Below are 26725 nucleotides of genomic sequence, written 5' to 3' on the forward strand. Positions count from 1 at the left end.
CTTACATGCCCTGTGGAAATGCCATCATCTTTCCCAGATTTCCTTTAAATTTCAAATCGTCTTTATATAATACAGCTTCCATAGTAGCCAGTTACCAAGAGATTTAACTGCCATTTAAATAAATTTGTAAGCAATAACAAAAGTTTTTTTGTGGGAAAACTTGTACGAGAAAAGTTCGAACCTTCCCTTTTACCCACATTCCAGTTAAAACTTGTTTTTGTACTATCCAAAACCCAGACAATTTATAGAAATTGTGATGGTAGTGATTGCATCCAAAGAAGCGACTGGCGAATTCAAAGTTACTCAACACAAAATTATATTTGCAATAGTGGTTTGTTTGGTTACTGTATTCCTTGAAAGTTTTCTGCCACAATATAAATGACATGCATAAACATGATATGTATAGAACAACAACAACAACAACAGCAACAAATATCAGCAGTAGTATTAATAACAATACAAAAACATCAACAACATTAAGACTAAGTGTATGAGATGCTAAAAGGCAATAAATAATCTCAGCTAAAGGTTAAAGTTCATTGAAATAAAATGCTAGCTAGAAGAAGAGAAATGTTGCCAACATTTTTAGCTGTATTAAGTGTTTTTTGAAATTTAGGTCAATATAATCTTTTTTATTGTTGCTTTTCTGAAGCAAAAAAATCTCAATTTTGTGTTGGCATGCTAAATTTATGAAATAAAATTAAAATCTCTTGAACTGCTTTGAGTGTGTGTATAGAGGGAGAGAGAGCAAGCACTTAATGCGTGTGCCACAGCTATCAGTTAATTTGGTTTGTTAACTTCGCGCGTAAATTGAATTGTCAATAATCTAAAAAAAGAGGTTAGGGCAGGAAAAAAATGCAGTTGTAGGCAGTTTTTGAAAAGGATTTATAGCAATTCAGATGTATTGAAATGCTGTTAAAAGTTGGCATGTAGTAAACTAAGAAAATAATCTATAATTCATTAAAAATTCGTATAATTTCTAGGTTTCAAGGAAATTACGTTGCCAACTAGAAATATATTTTGCATTTTTTAAGTAATTTAAAACTTAAAGCTTATTTTAAAATAAAATATCTTAAATATTATAAATTTAGTGGCAGCAGTTTTAATAAAACCATGTTTAAAAGCCTAAAAATATTGACCAGTGTTGCCAACAATGAACAAACTTGGCCAAAAATTTAAATTGACACTAGAAAATATTTAAAAAATATTGCTATACCCTATTCAAGCCATAATCCATAACAAATTTATAAAATTTGAGAGTTTATACAAAATTTCGCATTGCCAACTTAAAAAAAACTTTTAGAAAAATTCTATTAAACCCTGATTTTCAGCAAATTTAATGCAATTCTTGTAAGGACTTTGAAAAATATTAAAAATTTTTCATAATTCTTAGTTTTTTTAAAAGAAGATACAGTTTTATGTTCTGAAAATTTTGAGTTGCCAATTTTTTGCCTAAGAATTATGAGAACAAAATAAATTATTTATTCCATTATTAAAAAAATTGCACAAATAGCAGAAGAAGCTATAATTTTTGCGTATTTTAGAATTTTAATAATTTCGAGTTGCCAACTAAAGCCATTTTTTTCTCTAATAATAGGAGAAACCCAAATTGTTTATGCCATTATGTAAAAAATCGTACAACTAGAAGTAAAAGTTTTAAATTTTTCCATGTTTTTAGAGTATTGAGAATTTTGAGTTGCCAACTATGTAATTTTTTTCTAGAAAAACGCAACTAGACTTCAAATTTTAATTACATGCTTAAGGAAATATAACAAAGACCCTATAAAATATAGTTTTTAACCCTATTTGAAGTTTTTTGGAAATTTGGAGATGCCAACTAAATTAATTTGTTCCCTTAAAATTAAGAAAAAACTAATTATTTATTCCAATAAGTAAAAAATTTACAAATATCCGAAAAAGCAATAAATTTTTCCTTATTTTTAGAATTTTAAATCTAGAAGAAACCACTATTGGTTATGCCAATAAGTAAAAGATTGTACAACTAGAAGTAAAATAATTAAATTTTGCTTTGTTTTTAGAGTTTTGAAAAATTCGAGTTGCCAACTAATATAGTTTTTTTATCTTAAAATAAGAGGAACCTCAATTGTTTATGCCATTAAGTAAAAAATCGTACAACTAGAAGTAAAAGCATTAAATATTGCCTTGTTTTTAGAGTTTTGAAAATTTCGAGTTGCCAACTATGTAATTTTTTTCGAGAAAACCTCAACTAAACTTCAAATTTTAAATCCTTTCTTAATGAAATATAATGGAAAACCTGTAAAACAATAATTTTTAACCCTGTTTTAGGTTTTTGTAAATTTCGAGTTGCCAACTAAAGTAATTTTTTCCCTAAAAATTATGAAAAAAACTAATTATTTATTTCATTAAGTAAACAATTGTACAAGTATCCGAAAAAGCATTAAATTTTGCCTTATTTTTAGAATTTTCAAAATTGCGAGTTGCCAATTAATGTAATATTTTATTTAAAACTATAAGAAACCCCAATCATTTATGCCATTATGAAAAATGTTGTACAACTAGAAGTAAAATCTTAAATTTTTACCTTGTTTCAGACATTTAAAAATTTCGAGTTGCCAACAGTTTTTCCTTGAAAATCCTATCAGAAGCAAGATTTCAAACTAGTTCTATAGAGAAATACTAGTTTTCTAGAGAAAAAACGCATTTTTTTTGTCATATTTTAAGCTTTAGGAAAATTTCGAGTTGCCAATTAAGACATTTACTTTTATAAAAACCATAACTGAAACAAGTTTTGGCATAAAACGACAAGTAGTATTTATGAAAATCTCTAAAAGTTTTGAAATTGTGCGTTGCTTACTCGTTTTTAAGGTTTTGAAAAAATTCGATTGCCAAATAAAAATTTTTATCTTCAAAAGTCTATTTAAAACAAGTGATAACATTAAACAAAATGTAGTAATTATAAACAGCTATAATTTTTCTCATTATTAACAGCTTCTGAATTTTTTGCGTTACCAACTAAAGGATTTCATTGCCAACTATATATTCCCCCCCCCCCTAAAATCAACAACTGTAATTTTTCATGTCATTAAGTATAAAATCGTTTAAGTATTAGTACATATAGCTTTTAATTTTGCCTTATTTGTTAATTTTTAAAAATCTCGAGTTGCCAAATTTTTACATTTTTTAAACAATTTCCTTGTTAAATGCAAAATTTTCAATTATTTTAGAGAAATGATTTAGCATATTGTTGAACCACTTTTAATAAGTTTTTAAAAATTTTACGTTGCCAACTATGATAATTTTTTTTTATTAAAATTAAGCTAAAATCAATTTTTTTTGTTCAATTTTGTTAAAAATCATACAAGTAGAAGCATTAAATTTCACCATATTTTTGAGTTTTTGAATTTTTTGAGTTGCCAACTGTATAAATAAAGTTGCCAACTGTAAAAATTATAGAATTCTATTCAAAATTTTTAATTATTTTTTAGAAAAATAAATATAAAGTACAAAAAAAATAATTTTTTTTTAGCATATCTTACGTTTTAGATAATTTGGAGTTGCCAACTAAAACAATTTTCTATAAATGTAACGAAATATCTTATAATTCCATTCATATGATTTACATTGCACTCAAATTTATCATGTTTTTACAAATGTTTTCATATATTTGCAAAATTTCTAGTTTCTAATTATGTCGCGTTGCCAGCTATAGAGTTTTGTTCTTATTGCTATCAACATTTATAGCTAGTTATCATAAAATACTTATACTGATCACTTTTTGTATTTCGAAATTTGTTTAAAATTTCCTTAAATTTATTAACCAAAAGTGTGGCCAGCTTAGTTACCTACCTTTATCTCTTTCTTTAGTCTCCTGAAAATTTACCTTAATTTTTGAAATGTATATAAGTTTTACTTACTGCTTCATCAAATTGGTAGTGGGACACACATTAGTGGCCTTGTTGTTATGGGTTATAAAACGCAAACCATTTTGCCAACGCTGTAGTTTTAGTTTTGAAGGGGGTGTAAATTAAGTTGCGTAAATAAGTGTTGGTGCAGTTTTAATTGTTTAAAATCAAGTTGTTAATTGTGTTTTTTGTTTTGTTTATAGTATAAATAATTAGGAACAGACATGCAATAATATATAAGTAAAAACAAAAAAAAAATATTTACAAAAAATAATTGTTAAAGATAAAGAAATTATATAATTAAACTCCAAAAAATAATAAAAGACTTATTAAAGAAGTTTGAATTAAGATCTTTAACAAAAATCTTGTTAAAATTTCAATTTGAAAGAGCTTGTTAAGAAATCATCTAAAAAGTTTTAGTAAAATAACCAACCCTGTTTTAAGGCGCCTAGAGGACGGCAATGGATTTGGTTGGTTTACAATTGTTTGGTAGAGTGCTGCCAAGTACATGGGAAATAGTTGTTGTTGGGAATTTTAGTGGATTTTGCATGTAACACGGTAATTAGTGAATGAAATTAGCGGGAACCTCTAATAATCTTCAAAACTCATAATAAAATCTCAATTTAAGAGAAATGTAATAATTTTTGTCTAAAATAATTATAATTTATCAGTGTTTTAATCATGTCTTATCAACAATTTGTTTAGTTTAGTTTATTTATGAACAATTTTTCAATAATTTATAAAAAGCTAGTAAAATGTTGCCACCTTTTTTGAAATTTAATTTTATTTAACTAATTTTATTGCAGTTTTTATGCAAAATGTTGCTTAAATTAAATAATTTCTTAACTTTTATTTTTTTAATTTAAAAAAAATTAAATTTCAAAAACAATGTTGCCACCTATTTGTTAGAAATATCATAATTTATTAGCTAAGTTCTTGTTTACCATTAACTAAATTTATTTATACCGAATTATAGGCAAATCTATGAAAAGCTGCTCAAATTCGTGCTTGAACAAATTAGTGTTGCCACCTTTTTTGTATAAAAAATCGGTATTTTTGGTAATTTAATTTCGGTATAATTAAATAAATTTAATAATATCGAATTGTAGGGAAATCTATGAAAAGCTGCTCAAATTCATGTTTGATCAAATTAGTGTTGCCACCTTTTTTGTATAAAAAATCGGTATTTTTGTTTATTTTTTTGATAAATTCTATTAAACTATTTCAAATGAGCCTAATTTTTGTATTTATTAAGATAAATAGTCAATTGATCATGAACTGAAGTAGCAGTGTTGCCACCTTTTATTTTAATAATTTAATTTTTATGATTTATTTAGTATCACCATTAAATTTTATTAATTAAAGAGAAAATATCTTCGAAAATTTGGTTAAAATTCATGTTTTTAAAATTAGTGTTGCCACCTTTTTTGAATATAAATAAGTATTTCTGTTATTTTTGTGTTTTAATTTATTCTACTCTTTCAAATGCTTACTTTTACATTTCTTTAGTAGAATTTTGTTAATTTTTAAGGAATTAAGATAATGTTGCCACCTTTTATTTGAAAATTTGAAGTTTTATGATTTTTTAAGTATAATCATTAAAGTTTATTAATTTTTAATTTTCTCTATGAAAATTTGGTTAAAATTCATGTTTTAACAAATTAGTGTTGCCACCTTTCTTAACAAGAAATAAATATTTCTGTTACTTTTGTGTTTAATTTTATTATACTATTGCAAAAATGCTTACTTTTACATTTCTTTAGTAGAATTTTGTTAATTTTTAATGAATTAAAATAACAATGTTGCCACCTTTTATTTGAAAATTTTAAGTTTTATGATTCTTTAAGCATTAATCTTTATTAATTTTTCATTTTCTCTTAGAAAATTTGGTTAAAATTCATGTTTAGACAAATTGGTGTTGCCACTTGTTTTGAACAGAAATAAGTATTGCTGTTTTTTTTTGTATTTAATTTCAATGAATTTCAATAATGATAGTTTTTTACATTTCTTTTGTAGAATTTTGTTAATTTTTAAGGAATTAAAATAACAATGTTGCCACCTTTTATTTGAAAATTTAAATTTTTATTATTTTGTGTGTACATATTATTAAACTGTATTCATTTCTTAGTGGTTTTGAGAAAATTTAGTTAAAATTCATGTTTTCACAAATTAGTGTTGCCACCTTTTTAGAAAATATCTCAATATTTCCTGTTTTTATGTTGATTTTTAAACAAATAATCCATAAATGTTTAAGTTTTACATTTCTTTCATAAAATTTCTAATTTTTTTGGAAATTAAAGCATCAATGTTGCCACCTTTTATTAAAAAAATTTAATTTTCATTATTTTTGTTGTATAACTCATACATTTTTTTAGTTTTTCTTGGAAAATTTGTTCGAAAATTGTGTTTGAACAAATTTGTGTTGCCACCTTTTTTTTACATAAATCTCAGTTTCAATTATTTCCATTCATTATAAATCAAAATGTATTAATTTTTTAGATTCTGTATAAAAAAATTTGAAATATCCGATGTTGCCACCTTTTGTAAAAAAATTATGAATTTTCATAAATTTAACTTTAACTTGTTGAAATTTATTAATTTTTTTTTAGTTTTTCTTGGAAAATTGTGTTTAAACAAATTTGCGTTGCCACCTTTTTTAATATAAATATCAATTTAAATTATTTTGTGTTATTTTTATTCATTATGAATCAAAATGTATTAAGTTTTTTGATTCTGTTGAAAAAATTTTCAAATATCCAATTTTGAAGGAAATAAGCGTTGCCATCTTTTGTTAAAAAATTGAATTTTCGTTAACTTAGCTTATTTTTTGTGATAAATTTTATATAAACAGTTTAAAAGCAGATAATTTATAAGTTTTTTCAGCATTTAGAGCTAAATTATAGCAAGAATGTTGCCACCTTTTAAACAAAAAAATATTTTTTTATGATTTTGTGAAAAAATTAGTTTATAATGGTTCATTGTAGATATTTGAAGGAAAATATTTAGAATTGGTACCAAATTTTCTTTTAAATCTTTGTAGTTCTTAAGAAAATTAAATTTATATATAAATTCCTTAAGATTTTTCTTATTTATTATAGTTTTTGATTAAATGGCGTGTGACTTCTCTATATTCTTCTATTCATAATTTCTTTGGTGTTAAAAACAATTGCGTGCCACTAATTGCTTGGTTTTTTTATTGTTATTGTATATATTTTTTTGCAGCTGTGAACGTTTTTAGAAAATAATTCAATTATTTACACTGAAATTAAATCATATATAAGATGTTAACAGTAAGGCAACACTTATGTCACAAAAAAACACACAACAACAACAACACATAGTTTAAACGTCAAAACGCCAAACCAAACAAAGACAAAGAAACAATAATAACAATAATAAAGCTACAAAAAGGAAAAATAAAAAAAAAACAACACGAAATAGTAAAAATAAAAATAATAAATGTTAATTTGACATGCAACATTGGGTTAGTAAGTGTAAAACTTGTCTGCAACGGAAGTGTGAACGAACGCTTAAAAGTATGCTTCAACGGAAGTTTGTTTTAATTAGATTTTTATTTAGAAATTTTGCAGCATGCTTATTTGGGATAAGAGTGTTGTTACTTACTGCTTTTTTAAACACATCATGGGACAAATATTGTTGGCCTTAACATTGTGGGTAATTTTGCGAATGCCATCTAACCAAATCTAAAATTGAAGGGTGTTTTAACATAAATAACAGTTTGAATTTATAACAAAAAAATAATAAGGGTAGAGTGGGTAATAAAATTTTGATATTCCTCTGTAAACTAAAAACATAATACTTTTCTTGATATTCTAAATTTTATCCAAATTCCTATTTGCCAATTGCACCCACTGTAAGCCTTTCGCTTTGCTTTATTGTTGCCTCTTTTTGATTGTGGTTAATTTTGTAGTTTGTTACTTTCACTTGCTCATATCTTTCATAACAATAGTTTTTTCTTTTCTCTGCAGTCATGTCTGTCTAACTGTCAAATGTCTTCCTAATTCTCTCGCTCTCTCTGTCTTTGCACTACTTTCCTTTATTCTAAAGTCTATTGTTTGCTTTAAAGCACACAAAAAGAAAACTTTAATAAAATTTATATACTTTTCATTTGTCTTGCAAAAGTTTTCCCCAACTTCTTTCCGTTAGCAAGCGGGCTGGGCTAAATGTCTATTGTTATCATATTTCTTTATGATCTCTACATATACATACATATTTTTGTTCGCCAAAGTAGTTTTCAAAAAGTTTGCATTTCTTTGTATAGAAAATAAACTTTTTCTTAAAACGTTCTTGTTTCTGTATTTCTGTTTAAATTAAATTTATTTTATTTAATTTAACTGAAAGAAAGAACTTATTGCGTTATTAAATCATGTCAATGTTAGACAAAAGACCAGAGATGTTATTTTTGGAATTTGTGTTAACCTCAAAGTTTAAAGGAATAATTGAATTAATTGAAAGTTAAAGATTCTCAAAAAACATCTAATTTGTAAAGAAATTAATGTCAAAGACTTCAGATATTAAGGTCATTTGTTATCTTTAAATTATTTTTAATTAAATTTAAAAGGCCAGAGAAATGTAACAAATTTCTAAGGTAAAATTTAAGGAACTTAATCTAGACTAGATAATAGTTTAGTATCACATCAATTATAGTCTCGGCTATTATAGTCCTAACGTCTAAAGTCTCTTTAATGTCTCCTATATACATAGTCTCGTCTATTATAGTCTTGTCTACTATAGTCTTACCTGTAGTCTCGACTATAGTCTCGTGTAAAGTCTCCAATATTGTCTCGTCTTTTATAGTCTCGTCTATTATAGTCCCGTCCATACTTATATCGTATAAAGTCTCCTCCATATCGTCTAAAGTCTCCAATATTATCTCGTCTGTTTTTGTCTCGTCTATTGTCGTCTCGTCTATCGTAGTCTCCTCTAAAGTCTTGTCTATAGTCTCCTCGAAAGTTTCGTCTATAGTCTATTCTAAAGTCTCGTCTATAGTCTCCTCTAAAGTCTCATTTATCATTTCGTCTACAGTCTCCTCTGAAGTTTCGTCTACAGTCTAGTCTATAGTCTCCTCTAAAGTATCGCCAATAGTCTCCACTAAAGTCTCCTCCAATGTTTCCTATAAAGTATGGTCTATAAAGTCTCGTCTATAGTCTCCTCTAAAGTCTCCTCTAAGTCTCATCTATAGTCTCCTCTGAAGTTTCGTCTATAGTCTCCTCTAAAGTTTCGTCTACAGTCTAGTCTATAGTTTCCTCTAAAGTATCGTCAATAGTCTCCACTAAAGTCTTGTCTATAGTCTCCTCTATAGCCTCCTCTAAGTCTCATCTGTAGTCTCCTCTGAAGTTTCGTCTATAGTCTCCTCTAAAGTCTTGTCTATAATCTCCTCTAAAGTATCGTCAATAGTCTCTACTAAAGTCTCGTCTATAGTCTCCTCTAAAGCCTCCTCTAAGTCTCATCTGTAGTCTCCTCTGAAGTTTCGTCTATAGTCTCCTCTACAGTCTAGTTTATAGTCTCTAAAGTATCGCCAATAGTCTCCACTAAAGTCGCCTCTAATGTTTCCTATAAAGTATCGTCTATAAAGTCTCGTCTATAGTCTCCTCTAAAGTCTCCTCTAAGTCTCATCTATAGTCTCCTCTGAAGTTTCGTCTATAGTCTCCTCTAAAGTTTCGTCTACAGTCTAGTCTATAATCTCCTCTAAAGTATCGTCAATAGTCTCCACTAAAGTCTCGTCTATAGTCTCCTCTAAAGCCTCCTCTAAGTCTCATCTGTAGTCTCCTCTGAAGTTTCGTCTATAGTCTCCTATACAGTCTAGTTTATAGTCTCTAAAGTATCGCCAATAGTCTCCACTAAAGTCGCCTCTAATGTTTCCTATAAAGTATCGTCTATAAAGTCTCGTCTATAGTCTCCTCTAAAGTCTCCTCTAAGTCTCATCTATAGTCTCCTCTGAAGTTTCGTCTATAGTCTCCTCTAAAGTTTCGTCTACAGTCTAGTCTATAGTCTCCTCTAAAGTATCGTCAATAGTCTCCACTAAAGTCTCGTCTATAGTCTCCTCTAAGTCTCATCTGTAGTCTCCTCTGAAGTTTCGACTATAGTCTCCTCTAAAGTCTCGTCTATAATCTCCTCTAAAGTATCGTCAATAGTCTCCACTAAAGTCTCGTCTATAGTCTCCTCTAAATCTCGTCTGTAGTCTCCTCTGAATTTTCGTCTATAGTCTCCTCTACAGTCTAGTTTATAGTCTCTAAAGTATCGCCAATAGTCTTCTCTAAAGTCTCCACTAATGTGTCCTATAAAGTTTCGTCTATAGTCTCCTCTAAAGTCTCATCTATAGTCTCCTCTGAAGTTTCGTCTATAGTCTCCTCTAAAGTTTCGCCTACAGTCTAGTCTATAGTCTCCTCTAAAGTATCGTCAATAGTCTCCACTAAAGTCTCGTCTATAGTCTCCTCTAAAGCCTCCTCTAAGTCTCATCTGTAGTCTCCTCTGAAGTTTCGACTATAGTCTCCTCTAAAGTCTCGTCTATAATCTCCTCTAAAGTATCGTCAATAGTCTCCACTAAAGTCTCGTCTATAGTCTCCTCTAAAGCCTCCTCTAAATCTCGTCTGTAGTCTCCTCTGAATTTTCGTCTATAGTCTCCTCTACAGTCTAGTTTATAGTCTCTAAAGTATCGCCTATAGTCTTCTCTAAAGTCTCCACTAATGTGTCCTATAAAGTATCGTCTATAGTCTCCTCTAAAGTCTCATCTATAGTCTCCTCTGAAGTTTCGTCTATAGTCTCCTCTAAAGTTTCGCCTAAAGTCTAGTCTATAGTCTCCTCTAAAGTATCGTCAATAGTCTCCACTAAAGTCTCGTCTATAGTCTCCTCTAAGACTCATCTGTAGTCTCCTCTGAAGTTTCGTCTATAGTTTCCTCTAAAGTCTCGTCTATAATCTCCTCTAAAGTATCGTTAATAGTCTTGTCTATAGTCTCCTCTAAAGTCTCGTCTACAGTCTAGTCTATAGTCTCCACTAAAGTTTCCTCTAATGTCTCCTCTAACGCCTCGTCTATAGTCTCCTCTAAGTCTCATCTATAGTCTCCTCTAAAGTCTCGTCTATAGTCTCCTCTAAAGTCTCCTCTAAGTCTCATCTATAGTCTTCTCTGAAGTTTCGTCTATGGTCTCCTCTATAGTATCTTCTATAGTCTCCTCTAAAGTCTCTTCTATAGATTCCTCTAAAGTCTCTTCTATAGTCTCCTCTAAAGTATCGTCTATAGTCGTTTCTAAAGTCTCGTTTATAGTCTCCTCTAAAGTCTCGTCTATAGTCTCCTCTGATGTTTTGTCTACAGTCTCCTCTAAGGTCTCCTCTTTATGTCAAGACATAAATTTCCCTAATATGTATAATACGTCGTTTTCAAAGTAAACATTGTTAAAATATTTGTTTGTACAAGATTTGAATCTTCAAAATATTTAAAGTAAATCCGTTTTATGATTACTTTCCATTTTTTTGATATTTTAGTGTAGACATAAACATTTATGTCAAGACATCAATTTCAAAAATATTTATGTTAAGACATAAATTGCTCTAATGCAGATTTATGTTGCTCTAATGCATATTTATGTCATTAGATACTTTTAAGATATTTATGTCAAGACATAATTAAAAATATATTAAAATTTTAGTAGACTAAATTATATTACCGTCGATAGTATTAATTTATGTCTAGACATGATATTACAAAAAATTATATCAAGACATATATTTAGTTAATATCCATATTACGTATTAGATTACAAAGCCAACATTTCACATTATGTCAAGACATGATATTACAAAAAATTATGTCAAGACATATATTTAGTTAATATCCATATTACGTATTAGATTTCAAAGCCAACTTTTTTATAATATTTATGTCAGATATATATGTTTGTAAATATTTATGTCAAGACATCAATGTTCAAAATATTTATGATAAAACATAAAGTGAAAAAGAATTAAACGGGACATTTTGGTGTAGACATAAAAATTTATGTCAAGACATTATTTTTAAAAAATATTTATGTTAAGACATAAATTTCTCTGAAGCAGATTTATAATGTCACACAAATGTCAACAACATATTTTTTAATATTTATGTCATTACGTATATTTTTAAGATATTTATGTCAAGACATAATTAAAAATACATATATTAAAATTTTGGTTGACTATTATAGTACCGTCGATAGTCTTAATTTATGTCTAGACATGATATTAAAAAAAAAGTCAAGACATAACTTCCTCCAATATTCATATTACGTTTTAGATTTCAAAACAAACATTTCTAAAATGTTTATGGCAAGATTTGCAATTTTAATATTTATGTCAAGACATGAATGTTCAAAATATTGATGGTAAAACATAAAATGAAAAGGAATTAAAAGGAATATAGTCTATAGTCTCAATTTATGTCAAGACATGATAAAAAAAATATGTCAAGACATAAATTTATAAGAGATTTATGTCAAGACATAATTTAATATATATTAAAATTTTGCTAGACTAAGACATATATTCTTAATTTATGTCAAGACATGATAATAAAAAATATGTCAAGACATAAATTTTGCAAATATTCGTATTGAGTATTAGATTTCAAAGCAAACATTCTAAAATATTTATGTGAAGTTATGTTTGTAAATATTTATGTCAAGGCATGAATGTTCAAAATATTTATGGTAAAACATAAAATGAAAAGGAATTAAAAGGATTACACTCTATAGTATCAATTTATGTCAAGTCATAATAAAAAAATATGTCAAGACATAAATTTATAAGAGATTTATGTCAAGACAAAATTAAATATATATTAAAATTTTGCTAGACTAGACTACATTATAGTCTTAATTTATGTTAAGACATAAATAAGACATATAGTCTTAATTTATGTTAAGACATAAATAAGACATATAGTCTTAATTTATGTCAAGATATGATATTAAAAAAATATGTCAAGACATAAATTAACTAATATTCGTATTGAGCCAACATTTCTAAAATATTTATGTCAAGATATACATGTTTGTAAATATTTATGTCAATACATGAATTTGTAGTAGACACACATTTTTGAGTAGACATAAACATTTGTGTCAAGACATCTATTTAAAAAATTTTTATGTTAAGACATACATTTCCCTAATGCAATTTTATGTTGCAACATAGATGTTAACAATTTTTTCTTAAATATTTATTTCAAGACATAATTAAAAATATATTAAAATTTTGGTAGACTAACTAATAGTACTGTCGTTAGTCTTAATTTATGTCTAGACATGATATTAAAAAATAATTATGTCAAGACATAAATTTCGCAATTAGTCTATATATATTTTTATTATTTATGTCGAGCTAAATATGTTTGTAAATATTTATGTCAAGACATGAATGCTAAAAAAATATTTATGTTATAACATAAAATTAAAAATATTTTAATGAGACATTTTAGTATAGACAAACATTTATGTCAAGACATACATTTTAAAAATATTTATGTTAAGACATAAATTTCTCTAGATCAGATTTATGATGTGAGATATATGTCAAACATTTTTTTAATTGTTATGTCCTTCCGCATATTTTTATGAAATTTATGTCAAGACATAATTTTGGTAGACCGTATATCAAGCCATAACAAACATTTCAAAAATATTTATGTTTATGTCAAGATATACATTTTTAATATTTATGTCAAGTTAAACATGTTTGCAAATATTTATGTCAAGACATTTTGGTGTAGACATAAACATTTATATTAAGACATTAATTTTAAAAATATTTATGTTAAGACATAAATTTCTCTAATGCAGATTTATAATGCGATATAGATGCCACAGATGTTAATTATTATTTTGCAGAGATTTATGTCAAGCCATTTCATTGTTGGCAGTGAAATTCTTTAAATATTTATGTCCTGCCGTTAAATCTATACCATTATTTTCTTATATTTTTTTTTCAAATAACAAATACCCACCTTTGCCGTATCGGCATCTGGACAAACGACATGATGATATGTTATATTTATATAATCTGTATTCGAGCATATAGTTAAAGATTTTTTATCCAAAGCATTTTGATCTGCTCCATTTTTTTTCGTTACTTTATCGAGAATTTTGGGATCCTGGAAAAAGAAACAGCATAAAGTAAATAAATATTAGTTGGCAATAAAACATAAAAAAATAGATTTATGTCAATGTCATATTTAGTTATAAAATTGTGGGGGTAGGGGAGAGAGCAAGTTATTATTATTTTTTATATTTAACACCGGATATTTAGTTTAGCAAAACAACCGGATATAAAGTAAAATAGATTAAAAACAAATTTCATTACTTCATAACTGTTTATATTTCTTATACTGGTTTTTCCTGTTTTTTTTCTTTATTTTTATTTTTTGTTATTCTGTCTTGTTTGTGCAACATCATGTTATGATAGGAGTGATGAGATTAACTGTGACATATTGAAGTGAAAAATATGTTGCTTTTACTATTTTCTAAATTGTTTCATGTTTTTGGGTAAGAGAGAGAGAGATTGACAGCAAGTTTAGATTTGATGGGTTTTGGAATTATTTAATGAAAAAATAAACTGTATTTTAAGTTTTCTTTAATATTTCATATAATTTTCATGTATTTTGTTTTGAATGACCTGCTTTAAATTATTTATTTCTGTTTTTTTTTAAACTAGGTTAGCCGGCTGTCAATTTCTAAATTGCTTTTAATTAAATTTTTAATTTGCAATATCCTGTGATTTTTTTCTTCATTTTTTCATTTTATATTTTACTTAAACATTTAATTAAATTTCATTGCAGTTTTCAGTGCTTTAATTTTGTTGAAATGTTAATTGACATGTAGTTTGAAATTTTTTCTCTTTCATTTAAAATTAAATAATTGAATATTTATTTAGTTTGCTTTTTATAGCTCTCATATTATATTGCTAGAATGCAATTTGGTATTTGTAAACGGATGCTAATTAATTGCTCTTGCTGGGTATTTGAAAGTAATAAATGAGTTGAAAGGTTAGAGATGTCAGTTTGTTAGAAATCAGTAGTAAACTTCACTTGCTGACACACACACACACTGGAGTGTGCTTGTCAGTTTAGCATGTTAGAGGGAGGGGTTATGGCATGATGCTGGTAGATGTTGGATTAATAAAATGGAAATAATGTGGGTTGTTGCAAATCAATTTGTATTTATACATAAAATAAGCAAGTTAAGGTCAGGGGTTTGGGGCAATAGTTGATAAATACATGGAATAAATATAAGTGTTATTGGATTTAATAGGAACTTTTTTTAAAAAAAGTAAGAAAATTCATAATTTTTTAAGATTGAAAACTAAAGACGGATTATTGTGATAACAAATGTTTTTTCATAACTGATTATTCTTAAAAAACTATTCGCGTTAATAATTTTTTCTCATATATTTATAATTTATCAATAATTTATGCATTCGTATTGCTTTCTTAGTTTAATAACACTCTTCTAATCAAAATTTACTAATAAATTTACTATTTGCCTTAAATCAATTAACATTTTCCAGCTCTGCACGAAATGCAACTCTGCGTAACATGGCCACACTTCAAAATGCAACTCTGCGTTACATGGTCACAGAGCTGCATTTCAAGCAGAGCTGGGAATGTTAAATGATAGTTGATATAATAATAAATTAAGAAAGAGAAAATAAAGATTAGAAATGTGTTATTAAACTAATAGAGCAATTAGTGTTACCATTTAAACTTAAATACAAACAAAATTCTTTATTCAACTTAAATTTTCCAACAATCAGCATTTTGCAATGCAAAACATTAAATAAAAACTTAAATTAAACTGGAGCAATATGGAAATTGTTGTATGCACATTTCAACAGCCCCATTGCTATGCATTTAAAGGCATCAGTGTTACAAAAAAAAAATAAAAAAAAAATGCAAATGTGTGCAAAAATAAAACACTGAAAAGTACAAAATAAAATAAAATAAAAAAATGTATTGAAAGGAAAACTGATACCCAGTACTTGTGTTTTAACATTTCATATTGTACTCAATAATTTGCAATGCATTTCCATCAATATGGAAATGTTTGCATACATATTTTTTTTCACTTTTTAGGGTTTTGTATTTTAACATCACAATTATTTCGGTTGGCAGCTGAAAAAAAACCAAGTGAAAAAAATGCATGTATAGGAAAAGGCAAATAAAATTTGTAACCTGAATATTGCATTGAATTGGAAATGTTGGTTAGGGGGAAAGGAAAGAAAATGTTGACAAGTTAACCCAGCAATATAAAAATTAAATTGAATAAATGAATATCGTTGGGAGGATAAAGTAAAAGAAGAGAAAATATTTGGCTATCTGTGAGAAGAAATCAGAATTGGTTTCAAGTACAATATGTAGGACTAACTTAGAGAGCAGATACTTGGTGAATCTCAGCTGCATTACTTCGATCTATCAAGATTATTCTACTAAATTTATTCGCGTTAATAATTTTTCTCATATATTTATAATTTATCATATAAATAATTATATAAAATAATATGTTGGTTTTAAAATGAATACGAATTGTTGTCTTAGTTTAATAACACTCTTCTAATCAAAATTTACTAATAAATTTGCTATTTGCCTTAAATCGATTAACATTTTCCAGCTCTGCCCGAAATGCAACTCTGCGAAACATGGCCACACTTCAAAATGCAACTCTGCGTTACATGGCCACAGAGTTTTATTTCAAGGCAGAGCTGGCATCGTCTATATGTCAAGATATGATCTGTAAAGATCTGTTAATTTGTTTTTTTCTTTTCAACCCAATGGAAAGTTATTCATTTTCACTTAAGTTACTTTTATAAAATCATTCCTAAAATATACTTAAACTCTACTTTAAATTCCTAAGAAATTTAAATTCTCTTTTACTTGCCACATGTTGCTGGTTAATTTTTAACTTTTCACACCTCCCTTCCCCCCCCTCTTTTATTGAAAGAAAAACTTTAACAAAATTTGCAAAACTCAAATAAGTATTTTTTTTTTGCTCTGCTCTTTGCTAACCCCTCCGAGTTTAACATTTAAAATGTAAATAGTTTGACGTGTTGTGTTCTGCTGTATTGTATAGTATTGTATTGAAATTGGCAACACGTTTCTCACATTAAATATTAATGAACATTTTTGTTAACAAGTTTCTTGTAAATGCAAAATAATGCTGCTCCATTTTGGCCAAAGAGTAAAGAACAAAAAAAAAAACAACAATATGAAGTAAAAACGACAAATTTGAACATGTTAATTTTTTTGTTTTTTGACACAACAACAATAATGATGATAATAACGGCTTGTGTACATACATAATGTCAACAGTGACATTTCAAGGCTTTTTTTAAAAAAAGGGGAGTAAGGAAAAATGAAGAAAGAGTAAGAAAATCTGCAGCTAAATGAGATTAATTGGCAAGGAATTTGAAGCCAGTATTCAAGCAAAATGTTGAACAGTTTTGGGTCGTTTTGAGCTGAAAACCTAGCTTTCGATTGATTTCCACAAATCTTCTACAATTTCTCGTCTATAGTCTCATCTGATGTTTCGCATATAGTCTCTTCTAAAGCCTCTTCAATAGTCTCCTGTAAAGTATCATCTATAGGCTCCTCTAAAGTATCGTCTATAGTCCCTTCTTAAGTTGCGTCTAAGGTCTCTTCCATAGTCTCCTCAAAAGTTTTCTCTAAACTATCGTCTATAATCTCCTCTAAAGTATCGTTATAATCTCTTCTATAGTCTCATCTAAAGTTCCTAAAGTCTCGCCTATAGTCTGGTATGTAGTCCCCTCTAATGTCTCAACTATAGTCTCGTCTTTAATCTCCTCTAATATCTATAGTCCCCTCTAAAGTCTCAACTATAGTCTCGTCTATAGTCTCTTCTAAAGTCTTGTCAATTGTCTCCTCTGAAGTTTGTCTATAGCCTCCTCTGAAGTTGCGTCTATAGTCTCCTCTACAGTCTCCTCTAAAAGTCTCCTCTAAAGTCTCATCTATAGTCTCGTCTATAGTCTCCTCTAAAGTATCGTATATAGTCGCATCTAAAGTCTCATATATAGTCTCGTTATAGTCTCCTCTGAAGTCTTGTCTATAGTCTCCTCTAAAGTCTCGTCAACAGTCTCTTCTAATATCTCCTCTAAAGTATCGTCTATAGTCTCCACTGATTTTTCGTCTGTAGTCTCCTCTAAATTCTCTTCTATAGTCTAGTCTATAGTCTCCTCTAAAGCATCGTCTAATGTCTTCTCTGAAGTATCGTCTCCTCTAAAATCTCATCTATAGTCTCGTCTATCGTCTCCTCTGAAGTCTATAGTCTCCTCTAAAGTCTCTTCTAGAGTCTAGTCTATAGTCTCTTCTAAAGTATCGTCTATAGTCTCCTCTAAAGTCTCGTCTACAGTCTCTTCTAATATCTCCTCTAAAGTATCGTCTATAGTCTCCACTGACGTTTCGTCTGTAGTCTCCTCTTCTATAGTCTAGTCTTAAGTTGCGTCTAAAGTCTCTTCCATAGTCTCCTCAAAAGTTTTCTCTAAACTCTCGTCTATAATCTCCTCTAAAGTCTCGTTATAATCTCTTCTATAGTCTCTTCTAAAGTTCCTAAAGTCTCGTGTGTAGTCTCCTCTAAAGTCTCGTCTATAGTCTCCTCTAAAGTATCGTCTATAGTCCCTTTTAAAATCTCGTCAATTGTCTCCTCTGAACTTTCGTCATAGTCTCCTCTGAAGTTGCGTTTATAGTCTCCTCTAAAGTATGATCTAGTCTCCTCTAAAGTCTCATCTATAGTCTCATCTATAGTCTCGTCTATAGTCGCCTCTAAAGTATCGTATATAGTCGCATCAAAAGTCTCATCTATAGTCTCCTCTGAAGTTTTGTCATAGTCTCCTCTAAAGTAACGTCTATAATCTCCTCTAAAGTCTCGTCTACAGTCTCTTCTAATATCTCCTCTAAAGTATCGTCTATAGTCTCCACTGATGTTTCGTCTGTAGTCTCCTCTAAATTCTCTTTTATAGTCTAGTCTATAGTCTCATCTATAGTTTCATCGATCGACTTCTCTGAAGTTTCGTCTATAGTCTTTTCTAAAGTCTCTTCAATAGTCTCCTGTAAAGTCTCGTTATAATCCCTTCTATAGTCTGCTCTGAAGTTCCTAAAGTCTCGTCTCATGTGTAGTCTCCTCTAAAGTCTCTTCTAAAGTATCGTCTATAGTCTCCTCTGAATTTTCGTCTATAGTCTCCTCTGAAGTTGCGTCTACAGTCTCCTCCAAATTCTCGTCTATAGCCTCCTCTAAAATTTCGTCTATAGTCTCCTCTAAAGTTTCGTCTATAGTCTCCTCTAAAGTCTCTTCTAATATCTCCTCTAAAGTATCGTCTATAGTCTCCTCTGATGTTTCGTCTATAGTCTCCTCTAAAGTCTCTTCTATAGTCTAGTCTATAGTCTCCTCTAAAGTCTCCTCTAATGTCTTCTCTGAAGTATCGTCTCCTCTAAAATCTCATCTATAGTCTCGTCTATCGTCTCCTCTGAAGTCTATAGTCTCCACTAGAGTCTAGTCTATAGTCTCTTCTAAAGTATCGTCCATAGTCTCTTCTAAAGTCCCGTCTATTGTCTCCTCTAATTTTCATCTATAGTCTCTTCTGAAGTTTCATCTAAAGTCTCTTCCATAGTCTGCTCAAAACTCTTTTCTACAGTCTCCTCTAAAGTCTCACCTATAGTCTCGTCTATAGTCTCCTCTAAAGTGTACTCTAATATTTATAGTCTCCTCTAAAGTCTAGTGATAATCTCTTCTAGTCTCCTCTGAAGTTCCTAAAGTCTCGTCTATAGTCTCGTGTGTAGTCTCCTCTAAAGTCTCATCTATATACTCCTCTAAAGTATCGTCTATAGTCACCTCTGAATTTGCGTCTACAGTCTCCTATAAAGTCTCGTCTATAGTCTCCTCTAAAGTATCGTCTAGTCTCCTCTAAAGTCTCGTCTATAGCCTACTCCGAAGTCTCCTCCAAATTCTCGTCTATAGCGTCCTCTAAAATTTCGTCTATAGTCTCCTCTAAAGTTTCGTCTATAGTCACCTCTAAAGTCTCTTCTAATATCTCCTCTAAAGTATCGTCTATAGTCTCCTCTGATGTTTCGTCTATAGTCTCCTCTAAAGTCTCTTCTATAGTCTAGTCTATAGTCTCCTCTAAAGTCTCCTCTAATGTCTTCTCTGAAGTATCGTCTCCTCTAAAATCTCATCTATAGTCTCGTCTATCGTCTCCTCTGAAGTCTATAGTCTCCTCTAAAGTCTCTTCTAGAGTCTAGTCTATAGTCTCTTCTAAAGTATCGTCCATAGTCTCTTCTAAAGTCCTGTCTATAGTCTCCTCTAATTTTCATCTATAGTCTCTTCTGAAGTTTCATCTAAAGTCTCTTCCATAGTCTGCTCAAAACTCTTTTCTAAAGTCTCCTCTAAAGTCTCACCTATAGTCTCGTCTATAGTCTCCTCTAAAGTGTACTCTAATATTTATAGTCTCCTCTAAAGTCTAGTGATAATCTCTTCTAGTCTCCTCTGAAGTTCCTAAAGTCTCGTCTATAGTCTCGTGTGTAGTCTCCTCTAAAGTCTCATCTATAGACTCCTCTAAAGTATCGTCTATAGTCTCCTCTGAATTTGCGTCTACAGTCTCCTCTAAAGTCTCGTCTATAGTCTCCTCTAAAGTATCGTCTAGTCTCCTCTGTAGTCTCGTCTATAGTCTACTCCGAAGTCTCGTCTATAGTCTCCTCTAAAGTATCGTCTATAGTCCCTTCTGTTGTCTCCCCGTATATACTCCCCTCTAAATTAAAGTCTATAGTCTCCTCTTTAGTCTTGTCTCCTTCACTGTCTCCTCTGCAGCTTCCTCAACAATCGTCTAAAGCTAATTGATATCATGAATGAATTTCAACACCTGGACATTATTTAGACGATTTTGAACTAAAATCAAAGTATGTTTTCAGGAAATATTTTGAATGTAACTTATTGTTGAAACTAGTAAGCTCTAGAAAAAGTTGCTGAGATTTTATAAAGGGTCATCAGCAAGACGAGTGTTCTGTTCGGGCAATGTTAAACGTGAGGCCTGGACAAATGTGTACGTCAACAAACAAAATTGTCGAATTTGGGACGATACCAATACACATGAGATCCAGGAGCGTCCAATGCATCCTGAAAAAAGTCACTGTTTGGTCTAGATTTTGGGTTGGCTTCTTCATCGGTCTAAATTTTTTTGAGATCGATAGCGCTATAGTTCGATGATTACCAACTTCTTTTCACCAGAATTGGATGATAAGGACACCAACGACATGTGGTTTCAATAGGACGGCGCTACATGCCACACAACTCATGTCACATTCTGCACATTTTGCATCTCATGTGAAGTTGATGTGAACTGTCCACCGAGATCGTGCGATTTTACCCAGTTCAACTTTTTCTTGTGGGATTTTCTTAAGTCGTAGGTCTGTGCGAATAAACCAAAAACCACAGCGGATCTCAAAGCCAACATAATCCATGACATCAGACAAATTTAGCCTGATTAATGAGCCAGAGTCATGGAAAATTTGACATTTTGGATGAGGCGAAGTCGAGGCGTTCATTTACAGGATGTTTATTCCCTTTCAAACAAATAAAACATTTCGATGATGTCTCACACACATTTTGTTTTATTTAAATTTAATGATATGAAGCGCTTAAAGACCTCTTATTTTAACAACCTGATATTATTTAAAAGAATTATAAAAAAGAAACTCACGAAAGGTTAAAAGAAATATGTTAAAAATCAATAAACACGAGAAATCTGCTTCAAATCTTATTAATTGGAAATATTTCTTAAGTTTACAATTAAGGATTCCAAAAAGTTTATAAGATTTAACCACTTAAATTAAATTATTAAGAAAGATAACTTTTTAACTAAAATGACATTCATAGCATTTGTGGAAATAATATAATAATGTAATACAAGTATTGAATAATAGATTAATAATTACCTTGGGTACACCACCAGCTCTTATATCACTAACTTGACATAATTCAATGACATCGCCACCCTGTTAACACACAAAAAAATAAAGAAAATTTTAACATATTTATAAAATTTTTGTTTAAATTATTTTCACTCACTCTATCCGCACTTTTCCAATACAAAAAGAAACCATATTCATCCACTTTAAATAAGGCATCCTTTTCAAAATCATTCTCTTTCGTTTCCTTTTCATTCTCAAACCAGCGATCGAATACACAGCCGGTTGTCAATTCCGGCGGCACCGGTATTATCCAATCGAACTCGTACTTCTTGGTCATTTTGTTTGAATTTTAATTTGTTTTTTAGAAAAACAAATTATTTAAAAAATTATGTATTAAATACTAAATAAATTAAAGTGTTTAAAAATACTCCTTCTTGGGCTGCCTTTGCTACCTCAACTGCTCTAACACGACGACAGCTTTGTTTTGGTATTTTTTTTAGCTATTTCATTAAATCTGTTTTTAATTTTTTTTGTTTACTTTATTCTAGTAATTAAAACCTAAACACTATTTGTTAGAGTTTAAATGTTTGTATTAAAAACATTTCTTTAGGTTGTTTTTAAGGACAATAATGTCTCTGGGTGGTAAATCTCATATTTCCTTGCAGTTAAATGTAAACATTTTTATTTTAGTGGCAGCTCTACTTATTTATTAACTATTTAATTAGCCACCACACTATAGTTGTCTCTTTCTCTCCTTCACACACTCTATGCAATGGAATGTTGTTACAGGTGTTTGTAAACATGTGTGGTTGCTTTGTTTACGTTTTGTTTGTTGATGTTATTATTATTATTGTTGTTGTTGTTGCTTTAATTTTTAACTGCAAAGAGTAGAACAAAATAAAAAGAGTTTAGTTTTAGCTAATTGTTGGGGTTTTTTTAAATAAATTTGTTGAAATCTGTTAAATTTCTATTTAAATACTTGATAAAATGTATTATGAAGCCAATTATTGTGTGTGAAATGTAAATTTATTTCATTTAGAGCCATATTTCTTTTAAATGTCAGTTGTGTTTGTTTTTAATGTCTTGTCATTTTAGGCAATCTGCTGAAAGAACACAACCAAATGACATTAAAAGTGTACTTAAACATAATAATATATAATTTTTACAACCATTATAAACATAATGACAGCTGTTGTATTATTTTCTTTATATTTATTTATTTTTTTTGGTTGAAAAGAAAAAATCCTATTAAATAGTTTGCTAGGAAAATGGGTATTCCCAGTTAGCAGTTATAAAGGAATAATAAATTGTTAAATGTCAAAAGTGGGGGGAAAGAAGGCGTTATGGAAAATTAGTAGTAGGATTTCTAAGCAAATAAAACATTTTGCAAACACAATAGAAATTATTAAAAGGGCGGTGTTGAAAGGTGGAATTTTACTTTGGGGATTTGAATGAAAATCACAAAAATGTTCAAGGTTTTCGAAATTAGCAGGTCTAAAAGAGAATGGAAATGCAAAATTAAAGTAATTGAAACCAAAAAAAAGTATGAATTATAGGAATTAGCAGTGAAATTATAAAAGCGGAAAGATAACTTAGTGTTTAGAGAGAATTTCAATAGAAAACATCTTAAATTTATCATTCAAGGAAAAAGTTAGGTGGTCAAAAGTGATCTTAGTGCCTCAATAATTTTCCAGCTAAGAAAATTTTGAAAATAAAATAGAACTGAAGAAATGTTTTGAACAAAAAGACACAAATTTTACAAAAATCTTTATAAAAGATATAAACATTTTGGCTCAAACCTTAAATGTAACTTACCGAGATTAAAATAGTGCTTTAAAAATCAATTGAAGACAACAATTTGTAAATGGGTATAACAATATTTAAGAAATAGTTTCTTACATAAAACACAAAAATCTAGAATCTCTAATTTTTAATAAAACTCAATACAAAAAAAAACTCAATTTTTAAATGGGAATAAAAAATGTAAGAAATTTTATCTTAAAAAAATTACAAAAATCTAGAATCTCTTAATTTTAAATTTCTGGACAGGTCGGCAAAGAATTTCTAAAAGAAAATCTATTAAATTTAATTAATTAAAGACAGAATTTTAAAACATGAAAATATGTTAAAGAATTTAGGGTTTTTTTAATTGCTTTGATCATGATTTAGAGAAATTATAATGATTAAGCTATATTACTTAAAAGATTTTTAAAAAAAAATCACTTTAATTCCATAAAATGTTATAATTTCGCCTTGTGTTTTGCAATATTTGTCTCCTAACTTTTTTATTAAAGTTTACAAGAATTTTTTAAAAAATTATTTCAATAGCTAACGATGGCTTTAAATAATTTTTAGAAAAATTTTTTAAAAATCTTTTGAATTTATATTTTTAAAAATTACCCGAAAAAAAATTTTTTTTTGGGAATTAGAAGTAACTATTTTTCATACTTTTTGAATTGCATTGATCTTAATTTAGATAAATTATAATGATTATGCTATATCACTTGAAAGGTTTTAAAAAAAAATGTAACTTTATTTCCATAAAATGTTAAATTTCGCCTTGTATTTTGCTATATTTGTCTCCTAACTTTTTTATTAAAGTTTACAAGAATTTTCTAAAAAATTATTTGAATAGCTAAGGATTGCTTTAAATAATTTTTAGAAAATTTTTTTAAATATCTATTAAAATTATATTTTTAAAAATTAACCAAAAAAAAAATTTGTACAAGTCTTAGAGGTAACTATTTTTCATAGCCACGCACAACTTTTTAAATGCTAGAACAGCGGAAATTTTAATTATTATAAAAATACAGCAAGGTAACTTGCTGTATTTGTTAAAAACTTAAAAGGTTTTAAACAAATTTCACTTTAATTCCATAAAACGTTATAATTTCACCTTGTGTTTTGCTATATTTGTCTCCTAACTTTTTTATTAAAGCTTACAAGAATTTTTTAAAAAATTATTTGAATAGCTAACGATGGCTGAAAATAATTTTTAGGAAAATTTTTTAAAAATCATTTGAAATTATATTTTTAAAAAATACCCGAAAATTTTTTTTTTTTTTTGGGAATTAGAAGTAACTATTTTTCATAGACACACAACTTTTTAACTGGTTTAGACAGCGGAGATTTAAATTAATTTTAATTTCTATATTTAACGAACTTAATTATAACGTTAATAGGTTTTAAACACATTTCACTTTAATTCCATAAAATGTTATAATTTCGCCTTGTGTTTTGCAATATTTATCTCCTAACTTTTTTTATTAAAGTTTACAAGAATTTTTTAAAAAATTATTTGAATATCTAACGATGGCTTTAAATAATTTTTAGAAAAATTTTTTAAAAATCTTTTGAAATTATATTTTTAAAAATTAACCAAAAAAAAAAATTTTTTTATAGGTCTTAGAAGTAACTATTTTTCATAGACACACAACTTTTTAACTGCTATAGTCAAGGGAAATTTTAATTATTATAAAAATACAGCAAGAGTTAAGCTTTCAGTAAATGCTTTCTATATTTAACGAACTTAATTATAACTCTTACTACAGCCATTTAAAGTTGAATTCCTCAGGTGGGATAATTTTTTGGGATTTTTAAATTTTTTAAATTTTTTGTTGGTTTTAGTTTGATTTTGTTTTTCAAATATATAATTAGTTTAACTTAATTTTATTTAATAATTTATAAACAAAACATTTTTAATTTTTTAATAAATTCTATTTTTTAAACAATTTTAAAGTCAATTTTTTTTTAACAAAAATTTTTGCTTAAAAGTTATCTTAGTATTTATTTTTTAAAAAATTATGTTTGTTAATAATATTCAAACTTTATTATATTTTTGAATAGTTAAGTCCTTAAGCTACATAGCTGTGGATTATGATTTAATAAATATTTGTTGTATGTACCCTACTGACAGCATTATAAGAATTGGGAAAATTAAACCAAAAAATTTAAAATTTTTAAAATTTTATTGAATTTCTTTTAAAAAATATAATTAGTTTAATAGTAATTTTCTAAGTAATTAATTAAAGAAAAAATTTTGATTTATAAAAAAATAGATTTTTTAGAAGATTTTAAAGTCGAATTATTTTTTTTTTAAATAAATGTAGCTGAAATGTACTTTTAGTTTTTCTCTTAAATAGGCTTTGTTAAACTTTTTTATTGTTTTGGATAGTTAAGTCCTTAAGCTAGCTGTTGATTATTATTTTATAAATATTTGTTATATGTACCCTACTGCCAGCATTGAAAGAATATGGAAAATTAAACCCAAAAATTTTTTTAAAATTTTTGTAGGCTATCGTTTGAAATTCTTTTCATAAAATAAGTTTAATAGTAATTTTCTAAATAATTAAATAAAGAAAATTTTTTAATTTATAAAAAAATTGATTTTTTAGAGAATTTTAAAGTCGATTTTTTTTTTTAATTTTTATAGCTGAAATGCAGTTTTAGTTTTTCTTTTAAAAAAAGCTTTGTTAATAACATTTTTGTTATAGTTTTGAATAGTAAAGAACTTAAGCTTGCTGCTGATTATGATTTTTGTAAAATATGATTAAGCACCCTACTTGCAGCATTAGAAGAATAATACATTTTTCAGGCAAAAATTTAATTTTTAAAATTTTTTTTAAAAATATTTGTTAATAGTTTAACAATTTATTTTAATTATTAAATTAAAGAAAAATAAGTTTTGAAAATAAACAAGAAAAATTGTGCTCTCTTAATTATAATTTGTAATACAAAATTAAATTTTGTTAGAGAACTTAACATTAACTAGACTATTTTTTGGTTTTTAAAAATATATAGATAAATAAAACATATTTCAGAATTTTGTACATTTCCTTTTATAAAATAAATAAAAACTTCGTCTGAATTTAAGTCTAATTT

At 28.0% G+C, this 26725-nt stretch overlaps 1 protein-coding gene across 1 annotated transcript in view; it reads right to left on the minus strand.

The window, feature by feature from the left end:
• The window catches only part of norpA (no receptor potential A), a 166695-nt gene that overhangs the window by 16442 nt on the left and 123528 nt on the right, over positions 1–26725 (minus strand). The window contains exons 3-6 of the mRNA XM_065508295.1: positions 22002–22722; positions 21869–21928; positions 13883–14029; positions 7509–7588 (exon numbers count right to left, since the gene is read on the minus strand). Of these exons, the coding sequence (XP_065364367.1) occupies positions 7509–7588; positions 13883–14029; positions 21869–21928; positions 22002–22181 (467 nt within the window). The 5' untranslated portion in view covers positions 22182–22722. The remainder of the gene's footprint in view (positions 1–7508; positions 7589–13882; positions 14030–21868; positions 21929–22001; positions 22723–26725) is intronic.

Source organism: Calliphora vicina, chromosome 4 (assembly GCF_958450345.1).
Source record: "Calliphora vicina chromosome 4, idCalVici1.1, whole genome shotgun sequence".
In the NCBI taxonomy this organism is placed as follows: domain Eukaryota; kingdom Metazoa; phylum Arthropoda; class Insecta; order Diptera; family Calliphoridae; genus Calliphora; species Calliphora vicina.